Here is a 21,645-nt window from a genome sequence, read left to right as displayed (position 1 = left end):
CTGTGGATGGAAAACTGGATCCTTACACTTGTAAACGTAACATCACCGAGCCTTATTTATGCTGTCTGCTTTTGTTTGAACTAACATTACTACAGATGTAGCAATTTGCTCAAAACTACAATGAACTACAATGATCAGAGTGTCATCATAACTGTCAGAAGTGGAGGACAAAGACACAATAATATTATTTTATTTTATTTATACAGCATTTCAAACAGCTGGTAAGCAGACACACACTCACGGAGGTCACGGCTGTCTCTTTGTATTAATTTGCCTGTGTAGCTCACTGATGCTGAGGCAGAAGAAGAGAGCAGCAAGTGAAGTGAGCTGCTCAGCTCATTACAGCACGCTCATGAAAAGTCAAACCATTTACATGAAACACCTCAATCGCCAGCTTCGGTTTGTTTCAACCCTTGTGAGCTCTCAAGCGTGTGCACTCATTCCTTAGGCACAAATGACCTTATTTCCACTTCTGTGTTCACATGAATCAAAGTGCTCAGCTGTCCAACAACCAAAAGAGAAGAGGCGGGAGAGACCACAAACATCTGCCGTCGACAACTAATGCTGAAGGTTCGGTTTCATTCCTGACTGGGGTCTTGCAGTGGTGTTGTGTTACATCTATTCTCAGGACCGACTGTGCTATTGTCTTGTCTTATATTACAAAGTATAGCTAATGATATTTTAAGGTATCCAGTGAATGTAGGAAAGCAGCAGCATCTTCATGACTGCATTCACTGCAGTGTTGACAAATGACACTACTGTCAAAATCAGATGTAAAGCTGAGTAGTGATCAGTGGAAATGTCCTCCTCCAGGCACTTCTCAAGAATCAGCCTGTAAGCCAACACCGTGTAGGCTACTGTACCTCCAGGGTGCAACTTGTTGGGGGGTTGAAACATTTTCAGTCATGAAAATAAACAAACCAGTGAGCCTGTATATGGTGTCAAGATGTGTTTCCCCTAACCTTATCCTAACCATAACCACCAAAGAGGGTGCTAATAGAGACACAGATTTAATAGGGGGAAACACATCTCGAAAGGGGGAACACATTTCAACACAAACCGGCTCAATGCAAGGCGAAATGTAAACTTTTAAGCCTGGGTTGTTTGAGTCAACCTGGGAGTTGCCCTGTATCCCAACAACAGTAATATTTCTAGGATTTTTTGTGAGGGTCTTGTAAAATATGACAATATGCTGAATCCTTTTCATTTTTCCTTCATTTGGATAGCGAGATGTAGTTTTCATGCTGAAATAAACTACTTGCGCTTGGCCAGTAACATTCTGTACATGTAGGCCAGTAGAAGCAGGATCTTCACATCGCCACGGTGTCAGCTCATAGCCACCAAGTCACACACAGCATTGAACAGAGCATGTTACTTCACTTCCATTAGAAATCTGATGTTTTCTGGAGTGTTTCTGCTCTATCCAAGCATGTTTTTAAATACATTATTTACATGCTAAATGTCCAAATAACCCCTGAAGCATTGGAAACTGCACTGTGGACATGCAACAGTTCCAGTTCATATGCAACTGGTTTACATTAGGGGCCTGCTTTAAATTGGGGAAAATGCCGTCTGAGCTCTGTTTTTGTCAACGTACCGACAGTATGTTCATACTGAATATATATGCCAAATGCATACTGTCAGTGTTTTTCAAAGGTTTTCTACAAAATCTGCCTGCTCTTGCTAAGTTTAGGCGATGAAAAGCATTTTGTTAAAGGACACTTTCACATAGCTTCACATCCACTGATACAGTAGGACAGGGTTTGACATGGTGCCAAAGTGGAAAAGGTGTAACACAGCTCAGACAAGCTTTTATCTCTGACCCCAAATCTGAAAACACTTTTGTGCAAATGCTTCCTGCAAAATTAATTGTACTCAAACTCAGATGTTTTGCTACAAAGTACTACTTTACCAAATGAAAACAGAAAATAATAAATCATACTTCTCATAATGCCAAGGTCAGCATGCTATTAAGTTAACAGTGGTGCAGAGGGTAGAGCAGTTGTCTCCTAACTGGAAGGTTGGAGGTTCGACTCTCGATGCCTGCAGTCCACATGTTGAAATGTCCTTGTGCAAGACACTGAACCCCCAAGTTGCCCGTGATGGTTAGAGCTATCGGTTGAGTTGGCGCCGCAGATGGTTGCCTCGGTTCTGTACCGAAAACAAATTCCTTGTGTGTAACATACTTGGCCAAATAAAAGTGATTATTCTCTCATGTAACAGAGGCAGCGCAAAGACCTAGTTTCCATAGTCACACGACAACCTGAATCATTAAAATGTCTAGCACAGTCCATTGGTTCACTTCTCCTTTATACTTCTTTTATCTAACTTGAACTTCTATGAAGGCTTGAAGGTGACAACAACAATGATTCATTTAAAATGTCTGTGTGAGACAAGCCTCTTAAAAGCCTCCGAAGTGCAATTACCTGCAAATTAAACATGCTGTCATGCTATTATCACAACCATTTCCTTCAGCCCAGCTGGAGCTCCATTCATAATTCAATCACACGTTGCCTGTTCTAGGTGTTGCCAATGCTCCTGGCAAGGTAGGCAGAGAGGGGCAGGTGGAGGGACGAGCTGATGGCCTTGCTGTGGGTCAGTTATTAGTTAAAGTGGTTGTTCTTCTAATGTTATTTACATGTGGGTCAAGACTGAAACTGAGCTGATGGATGCGTTTGTCAGACAAAGCCAAGAGAGACAGAAAGGGGGATATGTGTGCGTTCGAGGGGACACTGGGCAAGTTTGTGAGACCATGGACAGTACATTAACTGTTTACTATGACTTTACAGCACCATATAAGTAGTCAGTTTAATTGATCACATTTAAAAGAACATTTCTGCTGTATTTTAAACTGAATCTGTTACAATGTACACATTCTGTCACAATGCTGGCTTTATCATCAGACTATGACAAACCGCAGACACTATATGTCAGTTCTCTGTTAACATCAGTAAGAAAACATGTTAAGTGTAGCAAACACTTTATATTTCATTACAAAAGACGCACAAGAGAAATTGTCTTACATGGAACACCATTTCTCTTGCGAAAAATGTGCATGGTATGTTATTTTTTTTTATACATTAAAAGTAATCGCTCTCATTTTTTAAGCACATCAGAGAAACAGAGAGTTCTGAAGTGCTCTGCCTGCAGCAGCTTCATGTGAAGCATCACCTGCATGAATGCTAAGCACCCATTTGAGAGCACGTCACCACTGGACTGAAAACAGTACAAGCACGGAGGCCTTCCTCCGGACCCCTGATACAAGATGCCCGGAGCAAAATGTGATTGTTCACTAACGTTTCATCACCTCAAGCAGTTTAACCCTTAAAACACAGTGCCGTTTTACACGCTGATGGAAAGAACTACTGGTAGTTGGTGGAAGGGGTTTAAAGGACGCTTACAGCTTCGCAGTAATTTGTTGGCATTGTGAGCAAGACTGTTTTTTCTTTAACTGAATCCTCTACATTTAAATGTTAGATTGCAATAACTGTTACAAAAACAGACATTGTTTTAAAATCACCATCCAGTGTGTGTATTTTTGTTTCCTCAAGTAAGATTGCTTCATGAGAGTGTTACCTGGCCTTGTGCTCTTTGTGTATGGAGCTACACCTTTGTCATATTCCCCCTGTTTTGACCCTTTAAATATGCCTGTTAGCCTGTGTTTGATCTTCTGAGTTGTGCATTTGGGTCCAGCATTTAAACACATGTTAATAGTTATGGCTGTAATTGATTGAGAGCAGGGAGTAAAATTGGTAATGCTTTATTTTACATATCTGCTGTTTCCTGTAAAAAGCCAAGTAGTTTTGTACTGATTGCAAAAGAGACTGTTTAGTAAGGCTGGTTCCCTTCTATTTTAAAGCTTCCAAACAAATTGTGAAGATGAACTCATCAGTAATCAAGCACAACATGTCACTGTTGTGAAAGTGAATCACAAGGTGCCCTTTCCACTGTTACTCTGAATGAGACACACCAGATTAAAGTGCGAGTCTGAAGTTGAGAAGAGCGGAGGAGGCTGGGGGGTGGGGGTTGGGGGTTATTAAATTTGCCGTTTATCACATCGTACTGTATATGTGTGAGATATGAACTCCTTTTCAGTGACTGTCAAAGTGAATTTTGGGGTGAGCAGAGAAAACGCTGTGAGGCAGTTTGATCTCAGAGTGCAATTAGTGTCAAAACAGTGAGGAGTGAAGAGTAGATGGTCTCTGCTGATCACAGGATGGGGGTGGGGGGGTTGCTTTTATGGTGATGGAACGGTGCTCGCTGTATTGACATGCAGCAATTTAAGTGTTTGTGTGTGTACAGGTACCTATCAAAAGCTAATGGCTAGAGATGATGTATATATTGACCTTGATTCAAAGATAAACATCACTGGAATTTAAATGACGAGCTCCCAGGTGAGTCTTAAATTGTCCCGACTGGATTAACACTATTTTGAGAACATTTCATATTAACACTGTGTAATTGACATAAGGGGACACAAATGTCATAATATAGCTTCAACAACAGGCCTTTTAAAATGATCTGTGCAAAATTACAAACACGGGACATTTATTCATCTTGCGCCAGGTGTGTTTACATAATCAAAGTAGCTCTTTTAACATCACAGTGCATTAATTGCTCTGTATTTGCTTATTTTTTTCACTGAGCAGTTTCCCCCAGTTATTAGTGAAAGCACGACAAGCAGCGAGTCTGACTTTCATCTTGCATAATGACAACTGGGATGAGTCACGGGGACGTCTCAGCAATGAATTACCCTCCACTCAAACACAGTGCACGGTTTTCCTGTTCCATCATACACTGGGGCTGAGGCAGCGTGAGGTCATCGCTGATGGGACGTGAGACCACAAGGAGGTGGGTTAAAAACATTTACTGCTGAATTCCGGTATTAAAAAGAAATGGGTGATGCGAGCATGCAGGAAAATAAACACCTTGCACAAAAATATCAGTTTAAGGCATTTCTGAAATAATACATAAAAGCCTGTGTTTCATTCACAGTGCATCACTAATAAAGATGTCGCAGCTGAGGGTTATAAAGCTATAATTCCTACGCACTACAGCGTCTTGCATAAATCTCCATTCACATGCATGAAAGCTTCATAGGTGTGGATACATTTTGCCATAGTAGGTGGTTTAATTCCAGTATAATTTGCATGCCTGTGTGCAAAGAATATTTTATCTTCCCACACATGTCCACTTAGCTTGTACTTCAAGGTAACACACACACTTGTGTAGTGAATCTTCAGCAAGAGGCCCAACACAGGGTGTGATTTAAATGCTAGCAAAGGTGTCTGTGTGTACACTGGTGGATGGTGTGATCTACATTTGGACTGGAACAAGAATTTACAATAGGATTGGATGTAAGGCATTTAATTATGTATATGATTCACAAACAAGTGGGGAGAGTGTGCAGAGAAGATGGAAGGAGTATTTTGAGGAACTGATGAATGAGGAAAATGAGAGGGAAAGAAGGGGGGAAAGGTGAATATTGTAGAGCAGGAAGTGTGAGAGGTGAATACTGTAGAGCAGGAAGTGTCAAAGAATAGAAAGGATGAGGTGAGGAAGGCTCTGAGGAGAATGAAGAGTGGAAAGACTGTTGGTCCAGATGACATACCTGTAGAGGTGTGGAAGTGTCTAGGAGAGACAGCAGTGGAGTTTCTATCTAGTTTGTTCAGGATTTTAGAGAGTGAGAAGATGCCTGAGGAATGGAGGAGAAGTGTACTAGTGCCGATCTTTAAGAACAAGGGTGATGTGCAGAGTTGTAGCAGCTACAGAGGTATAAAGTTGATGAGCCACACAATGAAGCTATGGGAAAGAGCAGTGGAAGCTAAGGTAACAAAGGAAGTGGATATCTATGAGCAGCAGTATGGCTTCATGCCCAGAAAGAGCACTACTGATGCCATTTTTGCTCTGAGAATGATAATGAAGTATAGAGATGGTCAGAAGGAGCTGCATTGATATTCTCACTTTTGTGTTAAAGTCACATGAGAGTAGTGGTTCCCATCTGGAGGTCTATGACCATGCCAAAAGGTGAGGGTTTGCAAGTTGAATAAAAGGAGAAGACACTGGAAGAAAAACAAAATCATGTTATTTGCTTTCTTTTTTTTCAGTCTTTGATTTTGCCAGTGTAATAACAGATTGTCTTACCTAAATTACAGGCTGAGGAGGGAATTCTTGTTCTCACCCATCAACTATATATGCAAAGTAGAGGGGTCACAAGTGGAAACTGCTTATTTTAAGGGGTTAGAGGAAGCAGAGTTTGCTAGCATAAAGCTCAAAATGGCCACTGTGATAATAAGGTCAGCAGGAGGCTTTTGTTCCATATGGAGTCTGGAGGGCTTAATCATGTGACTTCATGTGCCTGGAACTAAAGTGTTACAACGAATAAGGTCAGCCTCCACGTATGGGCTTGAACAGCAGGCAGCGCCTCAGGACGCGTACTGTTTTACCCCCTTCCCTCTCGCAGACGTGCAATAGCAACACATTGTCACACACTTACACTGTGGCACATGCTCTCACAGACACACACAAACAGTGTCCCAGTGCTCCCCAGCAGAGATGATGTGATATAAAATGACATTGTCCTGTGCCTGCATGTGACTCATTACACTGGCCACTAAGGTCTGACCATTATCACTGTTCACAGTGTGCAAATAGGCCAGGTTATCATTGCACACATCACCTGAACTGGACATGGTATTGATCAATAGTGTGGTATGAGGAGGTTGATGGTCACGGCACAGGAAATTAATGTTGTGCAAGAACGAAGCGAGGGTCATTCAGGGATGAGGTGTTGATTTTCTGTGTGTGTTTGAGCAGCTACGTGGTGGGCTGCTTGTATCCTTAAAGCTGCCTGAATCACATTTTAGCTACAGGGGGCAGAAAAACAGCAAAACAAGCTGACAGATAAAGGGTCACTTATCAGCAAATTATAAAGTTCTTCATGTAAATATTGACATGACCGGAGCAGAGGGGCAACATTAACATTTATATGGAGTCCGATTCCCAATGACAAATTTTATTAATAATAATAATAATAATAATATGCATGTTCTCCCTGTGCCTACATGGGTTCTCTCCGGGTGCTCCGGCTTCCTTCCACAGTCCAAAGACTTGCTGGTTGACTGGAGACTAAATTGTCCCTAGGAGTGAGTGTGAATATGTGTGGTAGTTTGTCTACATGTCAGCCCTGTGATAGACCGGCAACCTGTCCAGGGTGGACCCCGCCTCTTGCCCAGTGTCCGCCGAGATTGGCTCCTGGCTAAAGTGCAAGTAAAGACATTGGATTCCACTTCATCTCTTTACCTATTACTTCTTTCTTGTTGCATTTAGACTGTTATCACACAGACTAGCAGAATAACACTCACACACATACCTATGAGAGCAGCCAGTCAACTGACCTTTGCTTTACCTGTTAAAGCTGAAACACCTCTCCAGACTTTGTCCTGTCAAATACAGCTCTTATCTCAGGTAATACCTAGTAACCAGGGAAAAACTTTCTGAAGCACTGATCGAACTGTCTCAGTCAATGAGTAATCAACAAAGCAACAAAGCAATACTGTTCATGATAGGAAAACCAGTAACCCAGTTTTAGAGTCACCTCATGTTGCATTTGCTGTAATACAGTTTGTGTCAGGTTCAACCTCAACTGGGCTTCAGAACTAACCCCTTAATTAATCTTGTCAGCAGACAAGTTCCTTCTCTCCAGGTCCACACCCTTCTTTGATTCATAATGTCATGCAGCTACACAGCCTTTACAGCATATCATTAATGGAGAGAGTGACAGTGAAGATGAATTGTCTCCCTCTTTCCTCCTGCCTTATAAACCCAACATGAGGACTTGCCATTATCATCTCCCTAGCCATTTGTCCTGTACAGACAAGTGATTTTACCTGCATTACTCATCTTGACACAAAATTACATTATTCATCTTTTGGCCACCAAGCCCCAATATGGCACTAAACTAGAGAACTGTAGAGCTGAAGTTAACTGATTAGACAAAATGTTAAAGGTTTGAGCTGATGTACATACCAGAGACGGAGTGTAGCTCAGGTTCTTTGTCATCACTTTTCACTCAGAAGCTTCACACTAACCTACGTACCACCTGACACACATTAAAACAAAACACGGAGAAGGGATCTGACAGACATTTAGCCTGAAAGAATAGCTCAGCTTCAAAGGCCTCTGGGTCTGTTAGACCATCACACAAAATGAGAACAAGTATCACATTAGAGTAGATTAAAAAAAACAACAACCTTGCAGTTAGGGCATCAAGGCCATTGGGATTTATTACAGTTTTAACACTAGTTTTGTTTATATCAGCATTTAACATTAGCATGTATTAGTATTTGAAAAGTGCTTCTCAACTCTCTCATCTCTTTTATTGTCCTTATTCACCTATTTACCTTAAGTGTGCACTTGGTTGCTAATTTATCTGATGCATCAAGCTACAACTAATGCACTCTACAGTCCTGCAGTAAATCCTCCATCATCAAGATGATGCTGTTCAGTTTTGTTCAAACTGTTTTAGGCAGATGTTGATTCAAGTGTATGATTAATTTGGAAGATGTCATTTATGAAGTATTGTACAGAGAGGTGTTTCTATTATTTAGTCTACCCAATTTCTATCAATGAGGCTAAGATAGAAACATAAACATAGCCAGACAGTTTTTGTGCCTAAAACAAGCAGTGGCGGATCAGAAAACTGCTTTATTAATCATTTTTGTAATGATCATATGTGAAGGTTTCAGAAGACTGGCAAAATAAAAAAAGCACTCGTTTTGGTTTATACTATACACTTCACTGCAGAAATGAATGAATCAATGTTTAGAACAAAGAACTAACATTAACAGGTTTAGGGGTTAAATTCAGCTTCAGTCTTAAAGATCGAACCCCTACCTGATGCATGACAAAGGAAACTAGTGAGGAAGGAACAACATGGCATTTAGCCCGAGGGTACAGCTCCTCTTCCGGTAACGATACTCTGAGTATTGTGTGGTTCTCACTGAGAAGAATTCTTCATTGAAAATACAAATGAATTTAGCCAAAAGCTCTTTGAGCCCAAAATGTATGTCAATACCAAATTAACATTGAATAATGGCATCCATTTCCTTTTTCACTTCACAGGCAGTGGGACAGCAGTCGCCTGTGAGATGCTGTGATGCAGCAGAGCACAGCCCCCCAGTCAGTGGCACTTCATATCCTGCCAGTGGGGGGTTCAGTTAAACCTTACTGGTGTGGTGCAAGGAGCTCGGTTGTGGTTTGGGGGGTTAGTTAAAACTGAGGAGGACATCACCTTTTCTACCAAAATGATATGTGTGTAGGTGCTGAGGAAAGAGCACATCTGAATACAGTAACGAACACAACTGTCCAACCATGTTCAAAATAGCGCTGCACTTAATAGCTCTTATCGTGCACAATTTCTAAATCTTTACCTAGATGCACAAACGAACGGGACTACTGGGCACAGGCCCGTCTGACTGCAGCCTCACTCTGAATGCATGACTCTGAATGTGCCCCTTAAACTAGACCTATTCCACTGAGTCATTAATATGAAGTCATGTCAGGTATTCTGATAGAATTGCAAACTTTTCAAATGTTTCATATTGAATTACAATATGTTAGACATTACCCTCGGGTATTTGCAAATTGTACATCTAACAGTGCTCTCATAAACAAGATATTCTCTTGGGTTTAAGTATTAAATGCAGTACAAGCATGCTGCTGATTACACAGATGTGACCTTGTTGTACAGTGTAAATCTTTCTTTTAATTTTAAAGTGGAAGAACTGTAAGGTTAAGTCTTTAAACTCCTAAACTGCATAAATCACAAAGCATTTTTGCTCCTGTATAAAACCCGCACAATTCAATCCAAGCTATCTCATGTTGTTACCACTGTGTCAGGCAGCTGAATGCAGCAGACAAACAAGGAAGCACCTTGGAACACTGCATGTAATCTCAAGCATTCTGTCCCCCCGTTAAGCCTCTGCAGTCTAATTTCACCCCCATGTCCTCAAACACAGAGTCAGGATATCCAGAGGAGGCTTGTTGGCTGCAAGAGACTCACGCAGCACCTGGTGTGTCTGAACTGGAAACCTGATCGTCGTCAGGTACAAGAATAGCTCGACTGGGTGGTGAAGGCCGCTCCTCTGCCTTGCTGTGCACTGTCACTGACTTTCTTTCCCTGCCTAGGACACAACTGTGCTTTATAAGTGTGACTATGCGTTTCTGGATTCAGGTTTTCTAAACTCACAGAAGCTCTTACTTTCCTTCAAAGATCTGACATGCTGCATTTTAACATCAATAAATCATCAGCACCTAGTGATACAGCACTGTGCACAGAGAACAGGCCACTACTGCATTTCTTATTGAGCAGATGTAGCAGAAAACATGGTGAACTACTATATGACTCACACATGGCGGTAAAAGGAGACTTTTCTTTCCATGATAGCTGGGAGAGAAGTGTGTTTAAGTTCAAATAAGTGAGACGCAAGAAGAACGACATCCAGCGTCTTCAATCATGTGAAAAAAATGCTGGACTACATCACTCTAAGTTGGATTATGTTGGCTCTGCTAACTGGGAGAGCACCAAGAGGTGATGTATCTGGTTGCAGAGAAAACCCAGGACCTTCTTCTCTCACTCTACTTTATCTAACTGGAGTCTGACTGGAGGGAGACAATTCACAACTGGGGAGCTCAGAAGTCCTCACAATGTTGGATTTATGTTCTCAGAAATCCATGTTGTCTTAGACAAATACTAGAGCTTTTTGGGCGAAAACCCTTAAAAGGACAATTTGTTAATTATTTTCGTAAGCACATTTACCTGATTGAATTGTGGTGCAAAGTAGCTAAGTACACTTACTCAAGTACTGTATCCAAGTACAGCTCTGAGGTACTTTGTTACTTGAATAACTCAGTTTTAGGCTACTCTATACTTCAACACCACATTTTATGCTGCTTTATACTGTATTTGTACTCCTTCATATTTCAGAGGGAAATATTGTAGCCTCCTTTTTTACTCTACTTCATTTATCTGACAGAGATAGTTACTAGAAACTTATCAGATTAAGACCAGATAGAATAATCTTACAAAATGCAATGTATTGTTAAAGATTAAACCAGTGATTCAGATGTCAATAGGAGGGATTTTGCCTTCTAAGCGTTTCAGGGAGTTTCACTTAGATAACTACACCAGGCCCAAATTAGTAAAATTATTCAACTTTTTCACACACACTGAGGAAAAAAGTCTAAAGAATGACAACAAATATGGAGCAGAACCTTTTCTTTTTTTACTTGAGCATTTTCATTTTTTTTCTACTTCATACTTCAACTTCACTACATTTTAGTGCTAAGTATTGTACGTTTTACTCCACTAGAGTTATCTGATAAGTTTAGTTACTTTTCGGAATCAGATTAATAAAATAAAATCATCAGACTTTATTGATCCCTTGTGGGAAATTCACAGTACTGCTACCCAGAAGTACTTCAAATTATACGCATGTAAGGATTAACATAAACTCTACTTTTAATAACTGCAACATTTAAGTGATGTGCACAACAATTCATCAATAGTTAGAAAACAACAATATGATATACATTAATGTGAAAAGGGCCATTCCGCATAATGAGTATTTTGATATTTCAAGAATTATTTTGATGCTAATAATTTTGTATTTAAGCAAAGTTTATAATGCAGGACTTTTACAAGTGTTTCTATACTGTGGTATTACTTCAGTAAAGGATCTGAGTACTTCCACCACTGACTTCCTCCTCCACCCCCACCTTTGACTCACACAGATCCTTCTTAATTCCTCTCTCTGGCCTCATTTCTACATTTTGACCTGTAGAGAATCGCCTTGTTGTTACATTTTACCTTTTTCAGCAGTCAGGAGAAGCAGACACTGTGTGAGGCCCGGGTGGACCCTGACAGAGCTGTCGGACCACCATTTGGAACCTGCTGTCAGAGCGCACACGCCCATGTGCGGCCAGTAGGAGGGGCCATGTGCTGAGGTGTTCGAGAAGGTGATACCGTAAAAGCGGTCAGTGTGTCGCAAACCAGGTGTTTTTTATGCGGGGGGAAGGTGATGTCGTAAAGCGGACAGGGGAAGGGAGGGGTGAGGAGGGGTGAGGAGGAGGTGACTCGCGAGAGACTGCGTTTCAGACTCAGCGAGAGGATCATGGCGGATGGCCCCAGGTGTAAGCGTAGAAAACAGGCGAACCCGAGGAGGAGCAGCGGTAAGTCCAGACTCCCTCCTAACCGCCGTTGAGCGACTCGGGCGGGCTGCCGGTGAGCTTTTCACTCGGTGAACTCCTCCAGGAGACTTTTTGGGAGTGAGTTCGGGGAGTTTTGGGGGAGTGTGCTCATATCCCAGTGTCTTGGTGTACCGTTATACCTGGCTGGCGTCTCTCCCTCCGCCTGGCGGTGCATGGGGCCGCCTGCCCGAGCGGACCGTTATACGTCTGTTATAATAACCGAGGAGCGCTTCATACTTGCCTGTATTTTTTTAAGTTTCCTTCACTTTTCCCTTCTTTGTTTCTGTACTTTTCTGCCAGTTTCCCACCCACAGCAACACTTGGCGGCAGGTTACGGGGCTTTCACATAACAACGTGGCCCGTTGAGCGCAGTTTGTTCATTGTATGAAATTTTTAGGGCGAGGTTGTTGCGGGCTGAGTTTCATGCTAACTTGCTGCTCGCTCGGCCCCGGACGACTCATTTTGTCGCTCCCCTTCAGAATAACTCGACCTTAGCGGTTTGTTTTGGTGGCCGGGTGGTAGATCGTGCTGTTGCGGTGAACGCCTGGGGATTTTGTTTGCATATTGGTCGGATTCACTGCGGCTCCAGTGATGGCAAAGAGATGGGATGTTTATTTGATCTCCACTTCACCCCTCCCTGCTGCAACTGCAACACCACATGTTCTCTTAGTTGAGGTAAGAGTGGAAATGATGAAGTTGATTCTTAAAAAGTAGATTTAGTAAATTTATTTTCATGCGTGCATGTATTTCCTCATCGCCTACACCAGCTTGGCTTTATTAATTCAGCAATTTTTGTTACTCGGCGTGGGTTTCGTTGTTTTGCTCGACCTGCAAATGGCTCCTATCGTCGACTGTTACTTTTTGCACCTGTGAAATCGGCTTTGTGAACTGTTAGCAAGGTTGAATCCAAATGTTTTGACTCAATTTGAGGCATTATTATTGGATTGATGGTTTCTAAGCCTAGGTTGAAGCTGCGTTATCACCAAATATGGACTTGCTGTATGTCTTTAGTTGTCAGTGGCGACATTATTTTTACCGTAAGCTGTGATATGGTTGTAATAATCCTCTAACATCACCTAGAGGAAGCTTGTCTCCATGATATCGTCAGAAACGGAATGTCAGAGTAGGTGTTTGTGGGCTGAGTATATTTGAATCCACCTGTTATCAAGTGTAGGATATTAATATAGAATTTAAACGTAGGTGGGTGTAATAACTTTAAATTTAGACAGCCCTCTGGAGCCAGAGCCCCTCATTGGACGGTTTCTTACCTGTACTCCCCCTCTTACATCCTATCAGCCAATAAAAAGGTAAACCCACAAATAATATTTTGGTTACCGTTGAGAGGTATGGTGTGTGTGAGCCGAGAGGCAGGAAAACACCTTTTTTTTTCTCCTGCTGACGACACGACGTCCGTACAGGAGCCATCATCACCATCATCATCATCATGTTTACCTGAACGCGGATAACGGGGCTTTCAAACGGCCTAGAAATAAACACAAATAACACCTGCGGCTCTCGACCGTTAACGGAACCGGATCTGTCCGCCGTTCCCTAAAGGTTCTGTGTATCGTGACGAGCAGGAAACCCGCTCCAAATGTCAACTTGTGCAGGTAGAGATGATTTTTTAAATTTAATTTTTATTTTTTTTTTGCCATGGATGCTCGCCTCCCCTCCTTCTCGTGGGATTTGTCCCACCCACATACAATTCGGACCCACTTGTGCATATTTTTTTTTATCTTTCCTTTTGTGTATTTCTGCGGACTGGTTTCCTCGTTTGGTCGAGTGCACCTTGCAGCTGTGTGTGTGCGTTTGTCTGTGCCCAGGAAAACGGGCGGTGCATAAGGTGGTTATGCCGGTGTTATACCTCACCGTGTGCTATAACGGTACACGTCCAGCCTCTCCTTTCCATCTATTGTGTTGCGGTAATTCGTTATACAGTTTCCTGAGCGGTGTGCAGAAGGGAATGGCTGTCAGTACCATTACTGCAGTGAAGGCGGGGTTGCTGCTTTTTTCTGTACCGGAGACAGCCAGGTACGCAAGGTGATGCAACACCTTTGAAGGTGTATTTTAACGGATTTCTCCGTGATATCCTCGCCATGTGAGGCAAAAATACTCCAGGGCAATATACCCCGGATTCTTATTAGGTTTAATGTCCATCAATATAACATTAAATGAGATTATGAGGAGGAAGACGCGCATCCTGGTCCTTGAGAGGGGCGCACAGTCAAGATGGCATTTCATCTGCTACAAGTGAAAAGCGTTTTGTTTCATTTGCAGTCTGCCTCGCTTCAGTCGTGCATTTATATGAGTTGTCTTCCACAGACACCTCGTCCACAGCCTGTTTTTTTTAATTTTTTGATGCCAAACATCAACCTGTGCTGACCTCCAGCCTGTCATCCTCAGGATGAGGAAGGCAGCTGTTGATATTGTCATCTACTGTCACCAGAGTTTTAATTTGTGCTTAACAGGTTATATGTTCACATTACTTGATAGGGCAGACTTTGTGTTTTTTTAGTCAAACTCACTAACATGTCATCCAAAGGTGGACAAACCTTAGAAAGTGGGTAAACAGACTAAAGATGGGCTTTTCTTAAATGACATCCCTTTCAAGGTCTTTTCTGATAATGACTAATATTCCTGCTCTTAATCATCATAGAGCTAGATCTCCTAACAGTTGTTTGAATTTCAAAGTTTAGTACAAATTATTTTCTCAACAAATCGATTATTTATTTTGTGTGTAAAATGTCAGATAGTTGTGAAAAAAGGCTCATTATAGTTCCCATACTTTTCCTGGTGAATCTTGTTTATTATGAATTAGTGGTACAACTAATGATTGTTTTCATTATTGGTTCAACTGATTATCATATGTTCAATAAATTATTAATCATATCATCTATTAAATAACATAAAGTCGTGAGCTGTATCCACACTCCAGCATGACATCTCCAAAGTGCTTGTTCTGTGCCACAGCAGAAGATAATATTCAATTTACAGTGATACAAAACAGAGAAAATCAGCAAACCTTCATACTGGAGATGCTGAAATCATTGAAATGCAGCAGCATTTGCCTGAAAGATGACTAGATAGATAAATTATTTTAGCTCTATTATAGAAGACAGTCTGAGAACATTATAAGGTAATATATAACAGGTTATTAAAGATGGTTCACAACAATTCTGAAACTTTGATGACATGTATTAAAGGCACAATCATCATGTCATGTTGCCCTCTAAAACACGGTGTCAGAGTTGGCTTTGCATTTTACTTTTGTGGTTTTACTTGCACCGTTATACTCTAAGTGAAGCAGAACTCATTAGCAGGTTGTTAGCAGACTTTGTGTCATCCTTTCTGGTTAGAGGCATTATTCTCACCTATGCAGTAAGCTACCCCTAACCTCCACGATGCTGATGATAGCTAGTAGTCAGCTGGCCTCGCTACAGAAATGATTTCCTACCAGAGAGTAACTGTAAACATAGCAGCTGAGCAAATGATGCTTGTCATTTTGCCATAGCCCTGCAGAGACCCTGAACCAAATCCACTTTTCCCTTACTGCACTGTTTACCACACATGATACTGTACATGTGAGCGAGTAGTAGTTACATGCAGAGAACATAAAACAGGGCTTTCCATTCTTAATAATTATGTATGATTCAGATTATTCATGTACAGAAAAAGGAGCGGAGGAGAAAGCAGGAAGTTGTTTTTGTTTTTACCTAACAACAACCTTAATGATCTCATTTGCTGCTCCACCACATACTAAGTGTCTGCACTTGTACTGTAAATGGCAGGTGCTGGCCCGCCGTGTGTTGCTGCTACAGCTTTGGTCCCGATTTCGTCATCCAGCGCCTTTCCTCTGGCTTTACAGTGCTCCATGTTTGTGTGTGCACTCTCAGCTAGGCTGTAATCTAACACTGCAATTTTGGGACTAAAGGAATGCGGTGTGGTGTTAACATTCCCTGACAGGATAAACACAGCGGCCTCCTCCCAGGCTTGGACTGCTCATACGTAACAGCCCACCAGGGCTCAGCCTTCACCGGGGTCTGCCCTCTGTCCTCTGGAGGTGTTTGGAGAACTGTTACTTGGAGTGGGTGGTGAGGAGGGTTGTTTTTGTTTAGCTTCCCTGTTTGGATCCCATTTATGGTTCCTGAGTGGATGCTGTGCTAGTGGTCCGTATTCATATTTCAGCTGTCTTCAGGCCTACGCCTACTTAAACTGCATTGGTGAAATTAGACGGAGTGTTTGCATGAGCACTGCCTGACAGCTTCCAGTGAATTTATTCAGTGACTGCTGTTAGATCAGTTGTATCAGGTCAGCCAGATATAACAGAGACATCGGTTGATATGGAAAAGCTTTGAATTACTGTCTTAAAGGAATACTCTTTGGCACTAGGCTTTTCATCAACACGTTGTGGTTTGGTGCGTCAAATTTTCTCTGTGTGTGTGCTGCTGATTCACTTCCCCACTGAAGATGCTGAGGCTGTGTTATACAAGCAACATTTGCATCATCTTATGAGGACAGTGGCCCTTTAACTGAGCACATTTCTTTAGATAACTGCTATATCACTGTGTAGGACTAGATTTGCTTTAAACAACTCAGTAAAAGCTGCAGCATGTTTTAATATGCCTGTTCTGTTTTTATGTGTGAGTGGACAATTTTCTTGAGGTCACCCTTAGGTGCTCCAGTTACAGCTGCCCTGCAGAGCTGAGGAGGTAAAACCGAGCATTTATTTGTATCTGATGTGCCTTGGTGCACTCATTAGATTAGACTGACATCCAGTAACAGATGTTATAGTGTATAATCACAATCAATGTATGTTTTATTAACCCTGCATATGTTGAGCCTAAAGCTACTGTTATATGGAGAACTTGTTTTTTTTTTTTTTAAGTTTTACCTTCAGTTTTATGTTACTTGAGAGTAGTGTGAATATTTAAGCACACGTTTGATGCCTGTTAGTGAGATGGCAGTGTTGGAGGGAAACAGTCCTGAGTGCCGTTAGACGTGGTTGTGGTCAACAGTAGCTGTTAATTGATCCGTGACCAGTGCTCATTCGGGTTACTTTCTCCTTGTGCTAAAGAGCCTGGGGCTGTGTGTGTGTGCACCCTTTTCTCCCTTGCACAAATGGGTCTGTGGAATGACAAAGCACTACATGATGTCTTTAGCAAGTCAGCGTTAGCCCCTCCCATCACCTTTTATTGTCCAGAGGGGGAGGTGCATTGGGACTACTGATGTTGCTGATGTGACTCGCTGAAGACTGTGTGTGTGTGTGTGTGTGTGTGTGTGTGTGTGTGTGAGTGTTAGCATTAAGGTGGGAAACTGCTACTTTCCTCCAGGCTTTGCATAACAACACAGACCTCTTGTGTGGATTTACATGCATTAACACTGTGCCTCTGAGGGGAAATCAGTGGTTCCTGCTCGATGCTGTTGCATTTCAGTTAGATGACGTCGGCCAATGAAGGCACCTTGACAGATCAGGTGTGTGAAGTAAAGATAAGATAAGATAAGATAAGATGATCCTTTATTGTCATTATATTATAATTTTAGAGTGACCTCCAGTCGGTGCAGCAATAAAAAAAAAAAAACATAACATATGAAATAAGACCATATAAAAAACTTAACTGCTAGAAAAACAAAATAAACAACAGACCTCTCAGGCTCCCCCTCACACAAACAGGCATATTATATTTTATCAGCATTGAGTGTGGTAACTGTTGTTTGGTAAAAACTATTCCTGAATCTAGTGGTCCTTGATTTGATTGCTCTGAACCATCTACCTGATGGCAGCAGTTCAAAGAGTGAATTCCCTGGATGTGAAGTGTCCTTAATGATGTTCTGGGCTTTTTTTGAGGTAGCGGGAACTGTGTAGTTCTTCAAGAAAACTCAATACAGTCAAACAGTTACACACATTGAGTTTTAAAGGGTTGGCTTGTACAATGTTTCTGTATGCATAGCAGGTTAAATCAAATAAAGCACTAAGAGCGTCCTGCGATTAAAGTATAAAGCAAACACGGAAGTTATACTTTATATGAATGAAATGAAAGAAAGCAGAGAACAGCACAGTGGATATAAATAGTTATGCACGTGTCACTTATGACTCATTTCATTCCAGTTGAAACCTCAAAAATACATCTACGTGTCACTTATGACTCATTTCATTCCGGTTGAAACCTCAAAAATATGGCATTTTTGAGTACATTGGACGAGTTCATTTTAAGATTTCATACGCAGAAGATGTGAAAGTGTGTGTCTATAGAAACAAGGTTTTAATGGTGCCGAGTCATGTACATGAGCAGATACACATGGTGTGTGTTGGAGGGTTGCAATCTATACTAAAGAAAGCAGCCACAATCAGAATCACTTAATTAACTGAACTACATACAGAATGTAGCTCAGTCAAATGGAAGAAGAGCAAATGCATGAAGCAGCACAGCTTTGTCTACTGTCATACAGGTGTGATTTGTCCCAGGCATGTCATGAACACTCATTTGAGAACTATTGTTAGTGGAGGTGGAAGGCAAACGGTGCACTGCCCTGTGATTTAATATGAAACTGAGAGCACCTAATTGTGTCATTCAGGCTGCACTGCACTGGGAAGGCTACATAAACCAGATACTTGCAGGGCAGGTGGCTTTTGAAATTTGAAACTATAAGTCGTCCATATTGTCAATGTTGATGACATAGATCTCACGGTAAATAGCTGCCTCCTCAGCCCTAGACACCCATCCGGTCCTCCACAGAGAGGTCAGAGGTGAGTTGAGCAGCCCTGGAGCTTTGTTGCACCACAGAACACAGGAGCCACATGTGTCGAGCAGCGCTGCGACAGTTAACAGCACGTAGATGCTCAGAAGATGTTTTTTGTGCATGTTCATCAGCCACCCTCATCCGTGTCCATGCACAGCTGAATTGAATCAGGGCTAAATCACACCTTAGTTGTATCACATGTGCAAGACTAGCATTGCAGTAGTCAGTTTACTTATTCAGGGCCTTGTCACACATTCATAACATTTAAATCAAAATATATACAATAGTGAGTGCTTCACTTAGATGGCTGTTATAGTTAGTCAGTACAATCTTCAGGAGAAGTTAAGAAATTAATGTGCTTTCTTTCTGGATAATTAGAAGAAATATTGCTGCCCATTTGTTGCTGACATTCAAAATTTAAAACTGATACGCCCTAATAAAGATGTAACATGAAAAAAATGTGCTATGCTTAGAATGAAAAGCTCAGAGGAGTAGAACAGATCCATTTTCTGTACATAGTCTGCCATGTTAAACTGAAATGAGATTATAGCAAAGCCAAATCCTGCGTGAAACTTACATTGCTGTTTAAAATTTATGTTATGAAGACCAAGTTTGCTCACAGCCACCTACGCTCAAAACAAAAGCCAAATGTGAAACCAGAACTGAAATTTACCTCCAGTGCCACCGGTGCATAAAATCTCAGAGGAACTGCCAAACTCATATCTGCGCCTTCTTTTCTTCAAAATGGCCTCGTCCATTTCCACAAGTAACCTGCTCTGCTGTTGCCTTTCATCATTCTCATTTCGCCACCTGAATATTCATGTGTTCAAGAGGCTCCCCTAGCAGCTAACAGCCAAAACCTTAATCTACACTGTTCTATTAACCAAGCTGTAAAAGATGACCAGCTTCCACCTCAAACTATGTATTTATTTGAATGTATGGATGCATCAGTTTATTTAAAGTCTAGCGTTAAATTAGTTTCTATTCATGTTTGGGTTAATACATTTCTGATTGTGTGGGATATGTGTGCAAGCAGACCAGTGTGTGTCAAAAGAAAGAGTCCTATTCAAAGTGCTGTGTGTGTGAGAGAGGGGGAGCACTCTCTCACACTCAGCCGGTGGGAAACTCCTGTGCTTCTCCTTTGGTGGTGGTACAATTTGCATATCCTGCCATCCTCTATTCTCTCTTTTCTCCTGCTGCCTGAGAAGCAGAACAGAGGCTGCAGGCTCCTTGAGCTCAGAGGAAACCAGTGCTTCGCCACAGCCGAGGGCGCTGTACACTAGTGATTAAAGGTGGGAACACACTTAACGAGCACTGATTATGGATGGGATTTGGGTGTGGCGACTGATTGGACCCAGTTGGTCTGAGTCAGGCCAAACATCACAAATATCAGACTAAACATGTCGGACATACTGTACCAGTCAAAAGTTTACACTCCTTCTCATTCAGTTCAGTGGGACTGGAACTGGGAGTGACTTGCATTCTGTTCAGTGCAGCTAATGTCAGCACAGCTGCTGGAAACACCTGTTCAGCTGGGACAGGTGTCCTGGGGATGCACAAATGCTGTCTTGCCAACTTGGTCAGTCCAGGCACTCATTCAACATGTACTGCTACTAGTAAAATGCATCTACAGTATACTCAAAGCAGGTAGTGTCACTAGTACAGTTCCTCACTTTTGTGTTGATTATGGTGGAAGCATACAAAGTACTGCTCATCTTAAGCATTAGCACTACAGTGCTCCCGGCCTGCGTTAACTGAACAGCTGTTTCTGTTGAAGATGGAGGTTTGGCATTAGCATGAGCCTCAGGTAGCTATACAGACAGACAAGAAGTGAGAAGTGCGTGTGGTTTTATCAACACCACAGTGAGCACAGAAAGAGACACTGTAACAGTGTGGAGGTGTATCTGTTTTATAGTTTGCGTGGCAAACACATGTGTCACTCCATCCCATCATCATCTAGCGGTGTAACTAGGTGCTATCATAGCATGCTTGTTTTAAAGTCTGTACCACGCTTCATTGCCTTACACAGATACCAGAATATTTTCATAAGGACATTATGCTTTTCAACCACAGCAAGTAATTTTTTTCTGATTCCCAATTTGACCACTTTAATAAACCAGAGCTAGTAATAAACCTACAGTAGGAGCAGGGGAGGCATCTCCCAGCAGCCCCAGTGATCTTAGGAGACATAAATCATGAGTGGTGGGCAGGTGGGTTAGGAGGAGCCTGGATCACTAAAGACTCCCCAGAGACCTCAGAGGGTACAGCAGCAGCAGGACAGGTGGGAATGGAATAGAAAATTAGATTAGAGCCAAGAGTGACGTATTCCTCCTCTACACTGTCGCTGGTTTTCTGTTTGAGCTCTTTTTGTTTCAGTTGACTGGACTAAATGAGAAGATTCACATAGAAATGGCAAAATCGGATAAAAGGTCATAATATTTTAATACTTGCTAGAGGCTGAAAATCTAAGTGAACAGTACTGAAGCTATGTGACATGTAAAGAGACATAATCATCTCAATGTGTGTGATCAATATGCCATTTATGCTCCTACTGTACCTTTAAATGATACCAGCCATGATCACGTCCCCTCTATGGGGCTTTTGCAAGGCAGTTTGGAGAAGCCTGTTCTTACTAGTCTGCTGTTCACACATAGTCAA

General features: G+C 41.8%; 1 protein-coding gene across 1 annotated transcript in view; it reads left to right on the top strand.

The window, feature by feature from the left end:
• Window positions 1–12,027: 12,027 nt before the first annotated feature.
• Window positions 12,028–21,645, top strand: part of LOC109974483 (zinc finger E-box-binding homeobox 1-like) — a 71,546-nt gene continuing 61,928 nt past the window's right edge. The window contains exon 1 of the mRNA XM_020624687.1: window positions 12,028–12,231. Coding sequence (XP_020480343.1) covers window positions 12,174–12,231 — 58 coding nt within the window. The 5' untranslated portion in view covers window positions 12,028–12,173. The remainder of the gene's footprint in view (window positions 12,232–21,645) is intronic.

This window comes from Monopterus albus, unplaced genomic scaffold (assembly GCF_001952655.1).
Source record: "Monopterus albus unplaced genomic scaffold, M_albus_1.0 scaffold335.1, whole genome shotgun sequence".
Lineage (NCBI taxonomy): Eukaryota > Metazoa > Chordata > Actinopteri > Synbranchiformes > Synbranchidae > Monopterus > Monopterus albus.
This window is presented reverse-complemented; position numbering and strand designations above follow the sequence as displayed.